We start from the raw sequence: 20,303 nt of genomic DNA, 5'->3' as shown, positions 1-20,303 counted from the left end.
CTGGTAGTCACGTCAATCTCTCTTTATTTATAAAGAATCCGTTTGTGCAAAAAGCAAATCATTGAATTACATTTAAACAAGCGTAAAAAATATATAAACTGTTGGATCTCTCGAGACGTTATATAATCATGATCAACGGTATATAAATACGAATATACACGCTATCGAAACAGTGTGTGTGCGTGTGTGTGTGTGTGTGCGCGCGCATTTTGTTCACTTTAGAATAGTAGTCGCAACATTATATATATATATATATATATACGTTTCTACGTCGACCCTCTGTCATTTTCTTTTACAATTTACAAACGAAAACAATGTATCATTCCTTGACTTTTAACGATAACTTCTGAACGTTGATAAATTCATCGTTGATCCGAAAAAAAATGTCATTTCTTCGTTGAGAAAATACTTTTACTCTTGGAGTTTGTACATCCTCGTGCAGACAACATCGTCGACTTTCATGATCTGTAACAGAAAAAAAAACAAATAAGCGATTCAATCGTGTGAAACGTGCATATAAAGAGAGTGAGTGTTTCTTCTGTTAACCCTTTGCACTCGAAGCCATTTTAAAACAGTAAATCTAAAATAATTTTTCTGACTTATCGGTAATTCCATTTTATATGACAAAGTGCATTTTATGCATACGAAATTGAGTCTTCTGATTTATAGAACAGTTATGCTTTTAATAATATTATATAATACATATTATATATATATATATAATATAAATATACTATAATACATTACATAATATATATTATATAATATAAATATACTATAATATATTATATAATATATATTATACAATATAAAAGTGACATTAGAACGTGATACAATAATTTCAGTGGTGCCTCAGACTCACCACCCGGGTGCAAAGGGTTAATACTCGCGCGCACACATTAATTATTCCCTTCGCCAATGTCCAAGGACTTCCGAACAATTGATTATCATTAACTTCATTATTGAACTTCTTATTAAATTGTTCGAGACACGAATGCGCGATAGGCACATGCGGTAATTGTCGGACCTTTTGACCAATGGCGCAGCCATTGTTATTATCATTAACCGTTCGGCCCAGTTATCTCTTGTCGTTGTGTGTCGTTCAACCCTGCGTAGCCCTCGGCTACCATCGCACGAAACCTAACTCAATTGAACCGTCAGGCTTATAATTCTTTAATGATCTCCCACGGTGCAAGATTACGTAATTGATTATCTGGCAGATTTTATTAGATTCGCCGTCGGCCGTTCGGGCCGAACAATAACGAATCGTCCAGTTGTCGTTGTCGGCGACGAGGCATTTTTCACACGGCCTAATCGTACGAATTTTTAATCGAGGTTACACCGAATCATAATACAGGGTGTCCCAAAAATGTCTCGCAATCCGAGAATGGAAGGTTCCTGAGGTAATTCGAAGTAAGTTTGTCCTTGGGGAAAATGCAATTCACGGCTTTGTTTACGAGTTATTAACGAAAAAGAGTGACCAATGAGAGGTGAGATATGCCGGCGCAAGGCGGCCGAGCCAATGAGCGGAACTGGGCTTCATGCGCCGATTGGCTCAGCCGCCGAACGCTAGGCGAGCTCGCGTCTCATTGGTCAGTGTTTTTTCGTTAATAACTCGTAAACAAAGCGGCGGATTGCACTTTCGCAAAGGAAAAAGTTACTCAGAATGACCTAAACTACCCCGCATTTCCGTATTGCGAGACATTTCTGGGACACCCTGGTACGTACCGCCTTCATTTCCGTCGGCATGAACTCCCTCTCGATCGTGGTCTGCTTCTCGCCCTTCTGCACTTGCATCAGCTTGTTCCCGTCCAAGGTGCAGACGCTTTTCACTTTCCTGCCGTCCGGTGTCTCCTCCTCGAACTCCTCGCCGAGCTTGAATTTGATATCGCCGCTTTTGAACGTGCTGGTCGTCTTCAAGGTGTAGAGGCCGTTGTCCTCAGTCAATTCAACGACGGGGCTCACGCAGCTGCCCATTTTACGGGTCATCACACCCACGCCTGAAAGAAGAGGAAGCGCACGGCGTAGAGATATATCTAAGGGGAAATTGAAAGAACGGGCCAAACCGGTCGCGGCTCTCTTAAAGCCGTTTTCTACGAGTTCCACGCGTGTACAAAATAAAAAGAAAAAAAGCCTCGCGTCACCGATTTAGGACGACGCGGAGGGAACGGGACGCAACGGGAATTCGAAGACGCACGGTTTCCGGTTTTAAAAGCGGAATAAATAAGAGCGTTACATCACCTAAAGCTTTCATCAGTTCGTCGAAGTTCTCGCTGGACTCCAGCTTGTAGCGTTTACCGTAAAAATCCGACAACATCTTGCACGATTGTCTTTTCTTTTTTTTTTTCTACGCGACGGACGATCGAGGAACGACGCGCTAATCGAACTGAACAGCGGCCGACGTGTTGCCCGTGTTATATAGTTCAGTGACAACGATACCGGTGTCGGTGTTTTATCAATTGTACGTGAATCACAGTTCTCGACTTTTATTAGTATGCGAGACTCCGAGAATCGCAAACTTTGAAGTTTGAACTTTCCCGATTACCGTCTACCGTTCTCTGTGTTTACAATTGATACTTTATCAACCGAAAACGATAAATCCCCTTAACTCCGCGTGCAATCTCTGACTTCTTCTTTTTTTTCTCTCTCTCGAAGCACGTGCTAATATACGGTGAGAAAATATGATACAATTTTATGTAATACATTCCAATACGATGCACGTAATGCGTGGAACGGTTGTGTAATACGATCTCTCCTTGTTTTTTCTTTTAGGAAAATGTTCCGCGCACGCGCGCGTCGCGGACAGAGCTATTTCCGCTGGAATCGTTCAGCGTTATTTTATTATTACTGGTTCTGTGTACACAGGTCTATTATATAAGGACAACCAATATCCTCGGTCGCAGTTCTTAAACGCGGCCCCGAGATCTCGAATAACATTGTAACGCCGCAAAGCGTGGCGGCAGTTTACTACAGGGTGTCCCAAAAATGTCTTGCAATCCGAAAGTAGGGGATTCCTGAGGTGATTTGAAGCAACTTTTGAAAGATATATTATCAGTTGAAGCAACAGTGACCAATCAGAGGCGAGATCGTTCGGCGCGAGACGGCCGTGCCAATGAGCGGAACCGGGCTCCGTGCACTCGTTGGCTGGGCCGCCGCGCGCCGGCCGAGCTCGCCTCTTATTGGTCAGAGTTTTTCGTTGATAACTCGTAAACGAAGCCTCGGAGAAAATTTTCGCAAAGGAAATAGTTGCTCCAAATCACCTCGGGAACCTCCCATTTCCGGATCGCAAGACATTTTCGGGACACCCTGTATCGCGCTTTGCCGTTAGTGTCGCGCTCGTATATTTCGTTATCGCTAACGAGGAAGCGCGAGGAGTCGTGTTCAAACGCAACGTAAGGAAGAACAAGAGGTGGCATATGCTTCTGAAATCGAAGAAGAACTATCTGTATCTCATTGACGCGCTTAGCGAACTATGGCAACGATACTGTTACGCAGCTAACAATCCTAATTGCTCTATGGTCTCTCTAAACGATGATCCGACTTCTTGCATTTCTAACGACCGACAGAAGCTTTTTACAGAATTTTTAAGAAATACAAGCGTTGCGAATTATCCGGGGAACGTAATAGTGCAGCAGAATTTACATAACATTTCGTCACTTCCGTAATCCAGTGACAAAAAAGTAGCCATTAATTCTATATTTACCGAGAGAGAGAGAGAAAGATAGCGTTCAGTAAATATTTACTTGACGCGTCGCGACCACGAAGTCATGGTCTTAAATAACATAACCTTTCAAGCAAAAAATACAGTCTCCCCGCTCTAACGCACGAGCACCGAAAATGCCAATGAGCGGAACTGGGCTTTGTGCGCTGGTTGGCTGGGCCGCCTCGCGTCAGTCGTACTCGATTCTTATTGGTCACTGTTTTTCGTTAATAAATCGTTAACGGTGCCTCGGAGAAAATTTTTGTAAAGGAAAAAGTTGCTTCGAATGATCCGAGGAATCCGTCACTTTCGGATTGCGAGACATTTTCGGGACACCTTGTATAACGCGTTCCGCGCAAGGATGCAATTGTCGATCGGCCACCGTTCGAGGAAGCGATAATTTATGTTCCTTCGTGGCATCAGTCAACACTTTGTCGCGTGGGCTACCGCCGATCACTGTGAACTTGCAGTTTTATTTAATTTCCGGTGCTCGGACAGAAACGGCTGCACACAAACGACTATGAGAATGCAAGAACGTCGTCGTCGCCGACGCACGAATAAGGTTGTCATCGTTTCTAATTCGAAACAACCGTCGACGTACAAATTTCATAGCGTGATCAATTGAATTCTAGGCAAGCAGCGTAGGAAAAAATTTCGATTCTGTTCAAAGAGATGAAATTAAAATATTCTGAAGATATTTTAATATTTGGTAAGAATGAAATTCGATTCGAAATTTAATTCTTGATTAGATTTGAAATCAAGTTACATTTCAGATGGAAACGAATTTAACCTATTTAGCCTTCGAAGGATTTAAGACGTTCAAGCAGTGTGCGGTCTTTTAAAAAGGTGAATGAGATTAATTAAAGTTGTCGTCGGGCGATGACTGGCGACTACGGGTCGTACAACTGCCAGTTGTTCCGGTAATATTCGCTTTATAATAACGACATTGTTCTTGATTGAATCTACCAAGTTACGCCGGGGAAGGGTGGGGAGAGCTTTTCTTGCGCGGCGGAACTTATTCATGTATAAAAGCTGTGCTCGGTTCTCTTTCAAGCACTGTTTGCGGTCACATTGAACATCAAAAGAACATTAAGTCACAGATCTATTGGGTTGGCAACTAAGTAATTGCCGATTTCAGTTATAGATGTCTCTCACTCCCATTTTTATGATATCCGTAAATGTTATATTATAAAATTATTATTATTATTATTATTATTATGTTATTTTTTATTATTCGTGAATGTTAGCAACTGGACAAATTGAATGCAGCGGTCAAGGAAACCGACCAGAATTGGTCAATAGTAAAGGTGTCATTTTCCAGCAGGACAATGCTAGGCCGTACACGTCTTTGTCCACTCGGCAAAAATTGATCTCGCGCCATCGGATTACTACTTATTTCGATCCCTGGACAACTCCCTTCGTGGTAAAACTTTTAATGATGATGACGCTATAAAATTTCACTTAACTCAGTTTTCGGCCGAAAAGGATCAGACTTTCTACGAGCGTAGAATTTTCAAGTTGTCAGAGAGATGGCAAAAGGTCATCGAACAAAATGGAAAATACATTACAGATTAAACTTGATTTCAAGTAAAAAATAATTTTTTATTTCATTGAACAAATCGGCAATTACTTAGTTGCCAACCCAATATTTACACAGAACAAACGACACCGCGTCAAATTTCAGTTATTAAGATATTAACACTTAATTTATTGTATGCCGATGGTACCACTTTGGTGCCATTTTTAAAAAATTTGAAATAACATTTGAACTATATTTCTTGGGTGTTAAAAGGCGACAAACTAACTACAGCATTGTGCTTATTTAACTAAGAATTAAGTACGAAAATTCTTGGATGACTTATCTTAATTTTAGGAATTTATGTTATCGCCATCTTCGAATTTTTTTTTTAAATCTAAAATTTCCAAGCTATTATATGCCGGCGTCAAAGAAAAGAATTGTATCTAAGATCTGCAGACGGCATAGTGTTAAGATTAACACGAATTCTTTGCTATCTTAAGCGTTTCATTGGGAACAATAACATTTTCGGTGCTCGAGCGGGCACACTGTATTTTTTGCTTGAAAGGTTATGTTATTTAAGAGCACGACTTCGCGGCCGCGTCACGTCAAGTAAAATATTTACTGAACGCTATTTCTCTCTCTCTCTCTCTCTCTCTCTCTCTCTCGGTAAATATAGAATTAATGGCTACTTTTTTGTCACTGGATTACGGAAGTGATGAAATGTCGCGTTATGTAAATTCTGCTGCACTATTATGTTCCCCGGATAATTCGCTACGCTTGCATTTCTTAAAAATTCTATAAAAAGCTTCTGTCGGTCGTTAGAAATGCAAGAAGTCGGATCATCGTTTAGAGAGTCCATAGAGCAATTAGGATCGTTAGCTGCGTAACAATATCGTTGCCATAGTTCGTTAAGCGCGTCAATGAGATATAGATAGTTCTTCTTCGACTTCAGAAGCATATGCCACCTCTTGTTCTTCCTTACGTTGCGTTTAAACACGACTCCTCGCGCTTCCTCGTTAGCGATAACGAAAGATACGAGCGCGACACTAACGGCAAAGCGCCATACAGGGTGTCCCGAAAATGTCTCGCGATCCGGAAATGGGAGGTTCCCGAGGTGATTTGGAGCAACTATTTGCTTTGCGAAAATTTTCTCCGAGGCTTCGTTTACGAGTTATCAACGAAAAACACTGACCAATAAGAGGCGAGCTCGGCCGGCGCGCGGCGGCCCAGCCAACGAGTGCACGGAGCCCGGTTCCGCTCATTGGCTCGGCCGTCTCGCGCCGAATGATCTCGCCTCTGATTGGTCACTGTTTTTCGTTAATAACTCGCAAACGAAGCCACGGATTGCATTTTCGCTAAGGAAAAAGTTGCTTCAAATCACCTCAGGAATCCCCTTACAATCGGACTGCAAAACATTTTTGCGACAATTCCGAAACCAATTCCGAACGGAAGTTCTCATTCGCAAATTGAAACGTTCATCCGAAAGAATTATTCGGTCGTGTTACAGGTTACAAAAGCCGGCGTCCCGTTATCGTTTTCATTGAGTCGCTGGGGATCAGGCGGGACTCGCGCGGTCAATGTGTTTTTATTAAATCAATCCCGTAAGTACCGTACATTAGCGCGATTCGACTGACAATTGCGATTTATTAATCTTGCCCGGTGAATTTAATTCAAGTGCTAAATTGGATGTCAATCGGACTACTCCTGGGGGCTGTGTAGCACATGGCGGGAATTAAGCGGTGAGGTCAGGTCGTTGCTCGGCCACGCGGGCATAGTTCAACGTATTAAAATTGATTATCTTATTACGATACCGAGAGGCTGGGCCCTGATATTCGAAAACACGATATCGCCCTCTCTCTCTCTCTCTCTATCTCTCTCTGTCTGTCTCTCTACTGCCGCGGCAATAAGATTCTTCAGCTTATTTTATCTCGATCCGATTTCTCGTTATCAGTCGTTATCTCGTTAACAACAACACTCGTCCCCTGAACGATAATTATGTATATCGAACATCGATGTAACTTACGAACAGATTACGGTCAATCGTGATATATACATATATGTATTTATAAACGGTCTCAGAATCTTGTCGCGATTAACACGTTTATCGTCGCGTAATTCAAGTACAATATAATTCAAGTACAGTCGGTTGTTTATCAACAATAAGTACCCTCCGAGGCTACAATAAGCTGCACGACGAACCTGTGCTGCTTGCGGCGGAACAGCGAGACGATTTCCACGGTACGACGCGTTCGCGCGACAGCGATAACGACATCCGCGAATATAATACTATCTCTAACCGAAGCTGCAGCGATCTCGCGAAACAAAATTCACGGGGCGTCGCGAGGTCGATCGCGAGATCGACGAGGGAGGTGTTCCATTGGGATCCCATTATCGCGAGATGTGTATATCGATCGATACGTACCGAGCGCCTTCATGAATTCGTCGAAATTCTCGCTGCTGAACAGTTTGTACTGTTTCCCGAGGAACTCTTCGGCCGGCATTGTCGATCGATCGGAATTTCGTCCGGGCTGGGGAGGAGAATGCGACTGGCGACGACGACGGTGCTAGGTCCAAAGGACGATTGCCAACTGGACGAGAGAGGAGAGGAGTCGTAGTGCGATACAAGGCCGAGATGCTCACTGTCTTCACGCCGGCTCTAGACTGGCTAGGATCCGGGAGGACGAGGAACGTTAAAGGTGTACACACGAAGCACACCAATGCGAACCGAACTACACACAGTAGTACATAGCTCGGTCTCCCTCCTTCGCCCGCGCTCCCACTTGTCCGTCTCTGCGTTCTCCTTCGTCTCTCTCTCTCTCTCTCTCTCTCTCTCTCCCTCTCTCTCTTCTTTCAACGGATCCCGGTCGCACCCTTCACACCTACGATCCGTCCTTTTCGTTCCAACGGAACCCCGCTCCTTTCGTCCTTCGCTCGAAAAATATTCTTCTCCCTTTCAGCAGTTTCGCTTGCGCGCTCCGACGCTCCTCCCTCCCCTCCCCTCCACGCCCCTCCCGGCCCCTATCGAAATATTCGCAGCTGCACAGCTCGGAGTCGATGCGTCGTCTCTTTTCCAACACCGTGATTTCTATCGTTTTTATTACAGGTTGCCGCTAAATCGTTTCCACCCCCTTTTTTCGTTCATCGCTTTCTCGCGCGCGCGCGAGTACGGCACATTGTTCACGGTGTTTCGACGACTCGGTGTTTTTTTGATTTGTCAATGGAGACTCGATCGCGCGCGAGTCAATCTATCGTAATATAACGCAGTGATTTATGGTCCTGCGATAACGACCGCCGCGTTATATTGACGCATAGGAGAACGTCTTTGTACGTCGATTTATCGGCGGCGTACGTAATTCTTTGCCGTAATATCGCGGATTTTAGGCGAACGACGAACTCTTCGCAGCCGAGCGCATCCGATCGGTATCGATTTCTTATCGATCTGCAACGGCTTAATTAGCAGGATTATTATTACTAAATATATATATATAATAATATATATTATTATTACTATATTATTACTCAATATATTATATATATAATAATATATGTATAATTATATATTATATATTAATAATATTATATTATATTATATAATAATTATATAACATATATAATATTATTATTATTATTACTCGACGCTGGAACGATGTAGCCTGGGATCATGGCGTGAGCGCTGTCTAATTGTACCGGTGCTGCTCGTCCGCCATTGGCCGACGGGGAACCGCGCGCGGCGTAAGGGCCAATCACGGCGCTGCACGATCAAAGTATGAACGCAATCGTTCGGATGGTTCGAACACGCCGTAGATATTACACTTATTATGTACACCCAGAATGTATCGGTGTATCATCTGCAACACGTTGACATAACCTTGACTAATAAACCTGACTAATAAACCCTAGTTCAATTCTCGTCCTTAGAACCGAGGCGCGTAAACAATCGGTGCACGGCTCCCGCTTCGATCGTAACATAAACAATTGGCAAACGGACACGGTCAGCGGGCGGCGTGTTTTTTCTTCTTTGCCGAGCACACATCCCTCAAGGTCCAGCGAGTCGCGCGCGCAGAAGAGACGACGCGGGTATAACGTTTCATCCGGTGGCGTGCCGGCGGCCTCGTCGATTTCGCTGCGTTTGCCAAACCGCCCCGGCAGGGCAAAGCATGGTCGATAACGGCGCGCGCGGTGGAAACGCGACGACGTGACGCGCGCGCGGTGTACCCGCGCGTCCATTCTCGCCCGCTCGGCAGAGAGAGAGCGGCCCCACGATCGGCGTAGCAACGCGCGTAGCATTCGACGCGACGCACGCCGGCGGCTCTCTGCAGACGCATTTGGCAACGCCGAAACAGCCCGAATTCCGCATCCAGCATGGGAGGAACGCGGCGGCGGCGGCCGGCGCACGTGCGACGCGACACGGCGTGCCCCCGAGGATTTCGCGTGGCCGTTCCAAAAATCGCAGACGATTTTCGCGTCTCCCCTCCTCCCTGTTTTCACCGCGTTCAACACTATCGGACGTTATTCGGACGAAACGGTGTCTATTTATAAAGTTAGCGAACGCCTTTTACAACCGGTTCCAGCCGATCACCGGTTTCTCGCAAGCGTTATTATAAATCCGGCGCGGTCGATGAGCGCCAGTATCACCGCATTGGAAATGCGGCGGCGACCGGCCGGCCAACGGGGACGCGTCGCGTCGCGTCGCGTCGCGTCCCGCCGCGTCGCGCCGTGCCGCGTCGTTCCGTGTTGCACACACGTCCACGGCGGAGGAAAGGAGGCAATCGAGCGAGCGAGCGAGCGAGCGGAGCGGCGGAGTGGAGCGGTGCGGAGCGGAGCGGAGTGGCGCGGCGCGGCGCGACAAGCTCGCCCCGCGGGTTCCGCTGGCTTTCAGCCTCTCTCGCCGGTAGATTTGGCAACGCTGCGGCATAGCAGCGGCATAGATTCCGCTCCGCAACCGCAACCGCACGCCAGGGCTAGCGCGCCATGATGCCAAACCAAGCTAGCCGTGCAACGGTTTCTCCGCAGTGACGCGCAAGCTGCCGGCGACGGCGTAGCCTACACCAGTCGAATCGCCTGCGGGAGACACGTTTCCGTCCAATATATTTTGTTAGACTTTTCTTTTTTTTCGAATCCTCGTTCCGACCGGTCCTTCGTTCTTTCGCGAGATCCTCGGCCACGACCGGATCGATTTCGTAACGCCGTCGACCGCGTGTATTGACCGGCTCCCGGTGGCCGTCGCCGCGCCAACATTAATCCGAATCGATAATTCCGTAATCTGGTCCGTCGTCGTCGTCGTCGTTTGGAAAAACAATCGGCCGCCTCTCTCGGGTCGGCAAATCGTCATCCCTTATTTTCTCCTCGTTCACCATCGTGTCCCGGTTCCTCTATTTTTGTTCGTTCTCTCTCTCTGTATTTGTCTCGGCGTTTTCACTCTGCCCGTCTTCCCCCCTCTCCCCTCGTCGTCTCCGCACCGGCACCTGTTTCCACCGCGAACGGTCGAGCAAAGTTGAAAAGTTCGAGTCGGACGAAGGGGATTATTAATCGAACGTGAGAAGGCCGCCAAAGGGTGGTTTTCCGGCGGTTTCCACGGAATCGATACGGCATGTTCGATACAGAGAAATTTATCGAGGAGATAGAGAAGCGGCCCGCGATTTACGACGTGAATCGCAGCGAGTACAACGACCGTAACGCCAAGATGACCGCGTGGGACGAGGTCTGCCAGGTGATGGTACCGAATTGGGCGCGCTTGACGGACGAGGAGAGAAACGTAGAAGGTATACACAGAGACACACAGAGAGAGAGAGAGAGAGAGAGAGAGAGCCTCTCGCGCGATCGATCGATCCGGATTCCTCCGCTCGCGCTCGCCCGACCCTGGCACCGGCCGCAGCGCGACCGTATCTGCGGTCGTTTCGTATCGTTTCTCGATTGCATCGTTTCTCCGATTTTTCACCGTTTACATAATCCTCGGATGAAAACACTGAAAACATCTAAAAATATATACATATACAGGGTGTCCCAAAAATATGTCTCACGATACGGAAACGGCGGGTTCCTCGGATTATTCGAAGCAGCTTCTTCCTTTACGAAAATGTTCTCCGACACACCGTTAACGAGTTATCAACGAAAAACAAGTGACCAATAAGAATCGAGTACGGCCGACGCGAGGCGGCCCAGCCAACCAGCGCGTGAAGCCCAGTTCCGCTCATTGGCTCGGTCGCCTCGCGCCGGCCGAGCTCGCCTCTCATTGGTCACTGTTGTTTCGTTAATAACTCGTCAACAGCGCCTCGGAGAAAATTTTTGTAAAGGAAAAAGTTGCTTCGAACGATCCGAGGGACCCGCCACTTTCGGATTGCGAGACATTTTCGGGGACATCCTGTATATTATCGTAGATTTCTTCTAAAAACACGCCGCGCGACCGTTTCCGCTTCTCCCTCAGGACACGAGACAGCCGTCGGCTGTCGCTAATCACATATTATTATAAATATTAATATTATATTATTATTATTATTATTATTATATTAATATTATTATTATTATTATTATTATATTAATATTAATATTATTATTATTATTATTATTATATTAATATTATATTATTGTTATTATTATTATATTAATATTATTTTATGGAAACCAAGAAAATGATATACGGTGTGTCCAACGAAAAAGTATTCGAACAGTTAAATTTCTTATTTTTATCTGATTATTTTAATTTCCTCACATTTATTCGATTTCATTTATTTCTTATTTATTATACCATCGAATTATTTTCTAATTTTATGAAAACAATCTCGAGACTTCCCTTCTCGCTGTCGACACAAAAATAGTCTCAAACAATTTTTAACTAACAAATCAATCAATCTGATAAACAAATAACAATTCTGATATTTGAGCCGTTTATTTTGAAAGTGGCATAAGTCACTTTGTTTTTTAAGTCGATATATTTAAGGGTTTGCGTTTGGACACGTTTAAAAATATGGACGCTAACATTCGAGAAGATTTACTCGTATTTGTTATCCTCAGGATACTAATATTTTTCTCAGTATAAATAATTTCGTATAAACATTAAAAAAATCACCGCTTTCCATTACGGTAAAGTGTCTTACGCCACTTTCAAAATAAACGGCTCATATCTATCGTCAGAAATATTTCCAGAGAAGAATCTGCGCGGCAAATGGAGGAACATACGCGACTACTTCATGAAGGAGCTGAAGCTGCAGAAGTCGCAGAAACTGGGACCGTCCGGCCGGAAGCGGAAGAAGTACATGTACTTCGATCAGCTGCAGTTCCTTATGCCGACGGTAGAGAACAAACGGTCAGTATAGAGTATAGTCTACGGCGGAGTATAGTCTCAGTCAAAGTATAGTGAACGTGGGGTGACTGGCGCGCATCGGAGACCCGTTAACCGGCGAGACTGCTTTCTTCGCCTTTCCAGCAACGTCGGCCTAGGGCTGAACAATTGCAAGTCCGAGGAGAGCGAGGGCGAGGTTGATAATCCGGTGATCGAGGAGTACGACATGCCGTTGGCGCACGCCGCGCCCCCTATAACGACCGCCAGGGAATACCTCCAGCCGGGCGCGTCCTACAAAATGTGTCCCCGTTACCCGAAGCAGCTCTGCGAGACGTCGTTCGCGTCCTTCGATAACGAGATCCACGACATGCTGTCGTCGCACAGCAGCCAGCGGATCGCCTACGACGAGGACGACTACGACAAAATGTTCCTGCTCTCTCTATTGCCTATTATACGACAAGTTCCCGACGAGAAGAAGCTGGACGTTAGGATACAGATACAACAGGTTCTGGCGCTGGCTATACGCCCCCCGGACAACTAGCAACGATAAATGTATTCTCTCTAAATGTATGTATGTATGTATGCATGTGCGCGCGTGGAATGGCCGTGTGGTGGTGTTTCGTAAGACTTCTTGGACGCTGGCCGTGCATTTCTTTTGTTTTTGTTTTTTTTCTTTTTCGTCAGCGTGCATTTTCGCGTTTGTTGTTGTTGATCGAACACCACACGGGCGCCAACGTTACTCTCGAGTGCTGTAACACGAATTATACGTTGATTCCGATAATTGCTTGATAATAATAACTCTACATAGGTCGCGAACTGTTCCGAGTTACCGATACAGCGATAACGCGCGTCCATGAACACGCCGGACGGCAGCGTCGTTCTGCAACGGACCGAGCACGATTCATGGATTTACACTTCGAGTACCTATACCTGTGATATTACGCGACGGAGATTCTTTCGACGAATGGCAGACCTAGAGGATAGAAAATTTATACGTATACATATACATATATATATATATATATATATAGATATATTGTATATATACGACGTGGCGATGTACTGTAAACGGAAACGCGATGCGGCCGGTCTTTGCGCGCAAGACCGGCACCATGTATTTTCGTAAATTTGAAATAAATATTAGTTATATTTTATCGATAAAACCGTCTCATCGTGAAGGGTTATGGAAATCGTCGACCAGGAGATACGTATAACGTATGAGGACAACGTCGCGCGCGACGTTACCGGCGGTCGATATCGCGTCGATAACGCGTTGATACGGCATTCATCTGCGTTGCGGGAGGCGCGACTAGGTGGCGCCACCGGTGCGTCGAAATTTACGTTCAGCAATTATACGAACAGAACCGCAGCGCTTAATTTAGGAAACCGAGAGTTTAACAGGAGAGATCAGTTGAATTTAATTAATGCGATGCTTACGGACCACGTGTACAACGCTTCTCATCGATTACGTGTACTCGATCATTTTCCCGTCGATTGTTTGTCAATGTTTAAATAAAACCGATTACAACGGAGCGCCCGCTAATTAATCACGCGGTTATGAATCATCATTTGCGGCAGCATAAAAAGAGGAGAAGATGCTTGAAAAGCAGACTCTCACGGTAACGAAATTGTTTTACATAAGCGCGTGGTAATAACGAGGCGACTAGTTATTTTGCCGAGGAACTCGACGACGACGCGGATTAACGTCGTTTACATCTTACGAACGTTAAGGAGATTTCACAAGTGGCCGCTGCAGGAAGACATAAAATTTCACCGGGAGTTGGCGGACCGGTTCCAGGGCAAACCGTGTCCGCGTGTAATCGCTGATTTCAATTGAATGCGTGCCTTTATGCTCGCTCGCGGGGACCGGCTTCCGCGTTCACGTTAAAGGGAATGGCTTAACTTGGACTTAATTTTGCCGTCGGTTTACCGTTGCCCCCCCCCCTCCCCTCTCCTCCTCCCCCGCAACCATACTCGTTCTTTATCGTAGACGCAGCCAAGGATGATTTTACAGACGGAGAACAAAGCTTGTCGTTTCGCGCCGGTTTGCTTTACTTCTACCGGGCACAAAACTGAATTCAATTATTCACCACCGTGTTTGTCCATGTATGTAGGAGCTTCTCATTGTAGCGGCGCATAAAAGAGCATTCCCGCCGAATGTCTAATTATAAAACAGATAAATGAATTCTATGTAGAATCCTTAATTCACGATGTCTCGTCCTATTTGCGGTCGCCGGGACAAAAATGCGGATCGCTAAAAAATTTAGCACACCGCGTCGATTATTATTATTATTAATCAATATTATTATTAATATTAATAATATAATATAATAATAATTAATATTAATAATAATATTGATATTAATATTAATCGATATTATCATCATTATTAATAATATTAATTAATAATAATATCATCATTAAATTCTGGTCGCAGTTATTCGAACGGTACGCGGCTGTGAAGAATGAATTTTCATTCGGGTCGTATAACATTTAGCGAAAATTCAAAACAGAATTGACCGTTACAATCGATACGCTTATCTGCGTTATTCTACAGGGTGTCTCATAATTATATTAACAAAGGGGCGATTCTCGAGGTCATTCGAAGCAACTTTTTCCTTAACGAAAATGCTATCCGCGGCTTCGCTTAAGAGTTATCAACGAGAAACGCCGACCAACGAGCGGCGAGCTCGGCCGGCGCGCGGCGTCCGCGCCAGTGAGCGGAACCGGGCGTCGTGCGCCGGTTGGCTCGGCCCGCCTCGCACCATCTGTTCTCGCCTCCGATTGGCCCACCGTTTTTCCCGAATAACTCGTAAACGAAGCGTCGGATCGAATTTTCGCCAAGGAAAAAATTCCTTCAAATCACCTCAGCAATCGCCCCGTCTACTTAACACGATTATCAAACAAGAATTTATACACCCTGTATCGCCGCGCTTTTATGTAAATTTACTACGGGGTTGTCGAGTAATCGAACGCGACGCTCGCGATCCGTGAGATCGAACAAAGAGCCGCGAGATCGCGACACTCGCAAGAAATCTCTCCACGCCGCTGACATTTCCTTTGTCGCCGAGTATTTATAATCGGCAACAATGGACTCGCCGCCGTCGTCGTTGCCGCGCAGCATTGTCTCCTCTTTTTTCTCGCCCCCGCCGCGCGATTTGCGATTTTCGCCCGCGACCCGCGCACAAAGGGCGAAAAAAGAAGACTGCCCGTTGATACCTGTCGAACGAACGGACAGTGCTCTCCGTTTCCGCGGTATAAATCATTCCGGCGTCGTTTCGGCGTACTCCGCCGGCGCGTCGGAGCCTTTTGAATCGATTCGAAATTGTTCGGACAGTTCGTTGAAAATTTTCAGCCAGGATTTACATTACATACTCCCCGTTGTCGGCGATCAGCCTGAGACACGCGTCGTGCGCGTAAACGTGGAAGGGTTGCCAGCAACTAGTGGTGTTCGTCGAAGCTCTACCCTCGCCGAGGCCTCCGTCCCTCCCATTCACTCCCTCCCTGAATAGACAGCCCCCTCTCCCCTCCGTGGATCTCCACGTATCAACCCCTACCGCTCAGCCGCTTCTCTCGTTTCCCCTCCCCTCTCTCTCGATCCCTCTCTCTCTCTCTATCCGCCGTTGTCTCTCTCCCCCGACGACACGCGCGGCTTTCTCTCGCGCGCGCGTTCTTCTGCCTCTCTGGAGCAACTCGCAGCATCCATCTGCCCGCTCCGGACTTCAGTCCACATCGAGAACGCGGCACCGTCGGCACCCTAAAGACCTAAAGGGAGTCAGTCACTGATCCATCGAGCCCCGTCGGCACCTTCGACGGTTCCTCGCTGCAGAAAGAGGAATGGCCGTGCTCGATCATCGGTTTTAAACAGAGATCGCGGCGTTAACTAATCGACGCTTCTTCCGTCGAATGGTCGACGTCGTAGCGACGATCCTCGTTCCCCGTCGCAGACCATCGGCCAAACGATCGCGAAGATCACCGGACAGGGACGCCTGAACGCCTTCGGATCCGCTCGGCACCCTCGCGAAAAAACCGTTCCGGCGACCCTGAAGAACGTCGCTCTTCGGCATCGAAGGCCCCGCGGCGACGGATGCCTTGAGGGACCACCGTCCCCGTAAAATTAGGTAATCGCGTTTCGAAAGCGCGGAACGCGCCAGAAAAGCGTATAATCGTCGAGGAAGGAGGGCGGACTGCGGGAAGGGGGTGACAGAGGAGCGCCACGAGGGCTCGCGAGGAGACTGAAGAAGAGGGATTTCCCGCGGGACTGCCGGGGGTTGTTACCCAGCCCCGAAGTAGCGAACATCGGGCCCGGATGTTCGCGAGAACGAGACGCCGGAAACGCTGCCACGTTGGAAGGGAAAATATTGACGGTCGTCAACAAGTTCCTTACGACATCCCCTTTGGTTAACAAAGTCAAGCTGCTGATGGTGAGTCTCTCTCTCTCTCTCTTTCATTTTAACCCTTTGTTTCGGCGGCGGAGGCGACGCTGCCGCGATCTCCGCGCGACCTTATTGAGGACAATTCGATTGTTTGCCGGAAATATTCTTGAAAGTGTCGCGAGACGAGACCCCTTGGGGGTAGCGTTTTTGCTTTGATCGAGCGATTAGATTTAAGGGGACCGATTTTAATTTTGGCGATTTGGTTCGGCGATTGTTTCTCGCGTTGAAGAGTTTCTTGCTTGTTCGTTGTTTCGACGAACTTTCCTAATTGGACGAATATTAACCGTTTGCATCTTATATTATAGTATATAATAGTATTATAGTATAGTATATATAGTATATAGTATATACTATAGTATAGTATATATAGTATATTATAGTATTTGCATTTTGTATGACAAAGTGCAATCTATGCGTATGAAATTGAGTATTGCGGCGACTCGTGACGACAGTTGCACTTTTAACAATTTTTAAAAATCTAAACTTTGTTAATATAAAAATTATCTTTTAGTCTGCTGCGATTTTAGTGCTTCAGAGTCACCACTCAAGTGCAAAGGGCTAACACGTCGATTAGCTCGCTATTAACCCTTTGAACGCGAAACTGTTTTAACCGTAAATCTGAACGAATTTTTCTCACTTATAGTATTTGCATTTTGTGTGACAAAGTGCATTTTATGCGTATGAAATTGAGTATTGCGGCGACTCGTGACAACAGTTGCACTTTTAACAATTTTTAAAAATCTAAACTTTGTTAATATAAAAATTATCTTGGAGCGTGATACAACAATTTTAGTCTGCTGCGATTTTAGTGCTTCAGAGTCATCACTCGAGTGCAGAGGGTTGACACGTCGATTAGCTCGCTATTAACCCTTTGAACGCGAAACTGTTTTAACCGTAAATCTGAACGAATTTTTCTCACTTATAGTATTTGCATTTTGTGTGACAAAATGCATTTTATGCGTATGAAATTCAGTCATTTTCAATCATTTAGTTCCGAGGAAACAGAATTCTTGTTTGGAAACGCGAAGATACGGTAATGTCTCTCTAATTGACGCTCAGATTGTCCGCGAAAGTGGACGATTTTGGAAGAGGAGGTACGATTGTTCGAGCCTTGCGGCTCTTTTTTTATAGTTATTGACAATTCGTAACTATTAAAATGAACCGCAAGTTTCGAATAATCTTATTATATCTCTATACATTAATATCTCCTATTCCTAAATTGCCCATTTTTTTGTGCAGAATCTGAGCGTCAATTAGGGAGACATTGTACGGTACAATTGTGAAATCCATATTTTTAGAAATTAATGAAGCAGTTATTCCGCGTATTTTCGTGAAAAATTCACTGAAATATGCCACATCTAAATATTATTCATTTAATCTGCACACATTACGCAAAAACAAATATCATTAGCCTATGCCTAAAAAGATCGCAGAAAAATTAGCAGCAGTTTCAGTTATCTTAACGCTTTGCACTCGAAGCTGTTTTAACTGTAAATCTAAGATCATTTTTCTCGCTTGTGGTATTTTTATTTTGTACGACAAAGTGCATTTTACGCGTATGAAATTCAGTCTTGCGACTCGTGCAACAGTTACGTTCTCGACAATTCTTGAAATTCTAGACTTCGTTAATATGAAAATGATCTTAGAACGTGATGTAAAAAATTTTCACGGTATCTCAGTGTCACCGCTCGTGTGCAAAGGGTTAAACGCCGATTATTATGTTAACCCTTCGCAGTCGGAGCCCATTCGAACTCGAAATTCGAAATAAATAGTTATTCCGAGTTATAGCGTTTCGATTTTATGCGACCCGGTGCATTTTATACTATTTATCGATATGAAATTGAATTTTGTAACGGATGCAACGGTTAACGCGTTTCACAGTTTTTATTTGATACAAACAAATTTGACAAATGTTAAAATCAATTCGAAACGTGGCGATAACAATTCTTAATGGCGTCTTAGAGTCGTCGCTCGAGTGCAAAGGGTTAAACACCGATATTAACCATTATATTAACCCTTCGCAGTCGGAGCCCATTCGAACTCGACATTCGAAATAGGTATTCCTTATAGTTATTATTTATTATAGAAATAATGTTTCTATTTTATAATGACAAAATGCATTTTATGCACATGAAATTGACTTTTAGGACTCACGCAACAGTTACACCCTTAACAATTCCTCAAAATCTAAACTTTGTTAATATAAAAATTATCTTGGAACCTGATACAATAATTTTTTAGTGTCTCAGAGTCTTTGCACTCGAGTGCAAAGGGTTAAGCTCTGTGCGCCGAATTCGTCGTTTTCAAGCGCAACGAAGAAGGGTAGCAAACGCTCGCGCGTTTTCTCGCGCGCTCCGTCGCGCTCCGTCGCGCCCCCGCAAGAATTCAGAAAGAAAATCTCGCCGGAATGTATTCCGTCGCGCGAAGAAACGCCGGTCAAACGATATCCAGTCGCAAACAATGCGCTGAACGCGAATAATAAAGCGTCTGCAGTTCCTCAACTCGCTCTTTCGTCCGCTTCGCTGTAATACTTTCCCCTCGAGCGGCGTCCGATAGCGAGTTTTTCGCGGCTCTCGAGTGCCATAAAGTCGCGGAAACACGCGAGTGAAATGGTCCGCGGTGTCATTCCGCTAATTTCTCCGACACCGTCTTTAATCGCGCGCGATTATCCGCCTCGGCGCTCGTTCGCGCCCCATTAAACTCCTCTCTCCTCTCGCTCGGAGTTCCTTCTTTAAATCCGTCGCGAATCCGTCCTCGGGCAAAAAAGAACGCCGCGTTAAGAGACCACCACCACCGCGCGCGCGGAATGTCCGAGCGACGCGAGCAATTCATTAGCCGTCGCGGAAAGTCGTTTTTTTCCCGCGAAGAACGGCGGCGGAACGACCGCGAGAGTAAATCGGCGGCCGGCGGAAAAAGTAATTCGCGAACGGCGAATTTGGCGGTTCGCCAGGAAAGCATGCGGATAACACGACGGTCCAGTAGAATGCCGTTGGTCCCCGATAACGCGAATCGATGTTGCTTTTCCACCCTCGTCGCGGAGAGAGAGAGAGAACTGCAGAATTTTTTTCTGCTCGCGAATTTTCTTTCCCCTTGCAATCCGCGCATTCTTTGTCTCTATACCGTTGCGTCGGACTTGTTGCTCGATATTTTCTCGGTCGGTCCCCGGGTCATTTGTATGTTAATCATCGGTTCATAACGGGGCCACGAGGACTCTACTCTAGTGCCGAGAAATTGCACCGAATCGCTCTCGTCGGAATGCATTTAACTATAACCACGGGCGGAATGATCAAAGGGACGTACATACACACATACCTAATAGTTTCATAGCGTATCCGAAACAGAGAAACGGCTGGCCGGCATCGTCGAGTG

General features: G+C 45.7%; 3 protein-coding genes across 5 annotated transcripts in view; 2 read left to right on the top strand and 1 right to left on the bottom strand.

The window, feature by feature from the left end:
• Position 1: 1 nt before the first annotated feature.
• fabp (fatty acid binding protein) lies at positions 2-7,873 on the bottom strand. Of its 2 annotated transcripts, none has more exons than XM_033465581.2 (3): positions 7,642-7,873; positions 1,729-2,000; positions 2-465 (listed from the first exon to the last, which is right to left on the bottom strand). In XM_033465581.2, exons 1-3 carry the CDS (start codon positions 7,718-7,720, stop codon positions 412-414), a joined length of 405 nt encoding a protein of 134 aa, XP_033321472.1. In that variant the 5' UTR covers positions 7,721-7,873; the 3' UTR covers positions 2-411. The 2 variants fall into 2 exon arrangements, with proteins under 2 accessions (XP_033321472.1, XP_033321473.1); XM_033465582.2 differs by lacking the exon at positions 7,642-7,873 and adding an exon at positions 2,242-2,405.
• Positions 7,874-8,087: 214 nt separating this feature from the next.
• LOC117217757 (uncharacterized) lies at positions 8,088-13,661 on the top strand. 2 transcript variants are annotated; one of them, XM_033465578.2, is made up of 4 exons: positions 8,088-10,981; positions 12,363-12,522; positions 12,643-13,065; positions 13,307-13,661. In XM_033465578.2, the coding sequence occupies exons 1-3, from the start codon at positions 10,810-10,812 to the stop codon at positions 13,037-13,039; spliced, it is 729 nt and encodes a 242-aa protein (XP_033321469.2). In that variant the 5' UTR covers positions 8,088-10,809; the 3' UTR covers positions 13,040-13,065; positions 13,307-13,661. The 2 variants fall into 2 exon arrangements, with proteins under 2 accessions (XP_033321469.2, XP_033321468.2); XM_033465577.2 differs by having other exon boundaries at positions 12,643-13,661.
• Positions 13,662-15,736: 2,075 nt separating this feature from the next.
• Positions 15,737-20,303, top strand: part of LOC117217789 (uncharacterized) — a 194,191-nt gene continuing 189,624 nt past the window's right edge. The window contains exon 1 of the mRNA XM_033465628.2: positions 15,737-16,922. Coding sequence (XP_033321519.2) covers positions 16,920-16,922 — 3 coding nt within the window. The 5' untranslated portion in view covers positions 15,737-16,919. The remainder of the gene's footprint in view (positions 16,923-20,303) is intronic.

This window comes from Megalopta genalis, unplaced genomic scaffold, assembly GCF_051020955.1.
Source record: "Megalopta genalis isolate 19385.01 unplaced genomic scaffold, iyMegGena1_principal scaffold0023, whole genome shotgun sequence".
Classification (NCBI taxonomy): domain Eukaryota; kingdom Metazoa; phylum Arthropoda; class Insecta; order Hymenoptera; family Halictidae; genus Megalopta; species Megalopta genalis.
The sequence above is the reverse complement of the archived record's forward strand: the minus strand, read 5'-3'. Positions and strand labels throughout refer to the sequence as shown.

Bases quoted from the DNA above. Each gene is read 5' to 3' on its own strand.
- fabp (XM_033465581.2), bottom strand. From the start codon at position 7,720: ATGCCGGCCGAAGAGTTCCTCGGGAAACAGTACAAACTGTTCAGCAGC. The intron at 2,001-7,641 runs GTACGTATCGAT...CTCTTCTTTCAG, and splicing joins CGAATTCATGAAGGCGCTCG to GCGTGGGTGTGATGACCCGT. The intron at 466-1,728 runs GTACGTACCAGG...TTTCTGTTACAG, and splicing joins TGCCGACGGAAATGAAGGCG to ATCATGAAAGTCGACGATGT.
- LOC117217757 (XM_033465578.2), top strand. From the start codon at position 10,810: ATGTTCGATACAGAGAAATTTATCGAGGAGATAGAGAAGCGGCCCGCG. The intron at 10,982-12,362 runs GTATACACAGAG...AAATATTTCCAG, and splicing joins CGAGGAGAGAAACGTAGAAG to AGAAGAATCTGCGCGGCAAA. The intron at 12,523-12,642 runs GTCAGTATAGAG...TCGCCTTTCCAG, and splicing joins CCGACGGTAGAGAACAAACG to CAACGTCGGCCTAGGGCTGA.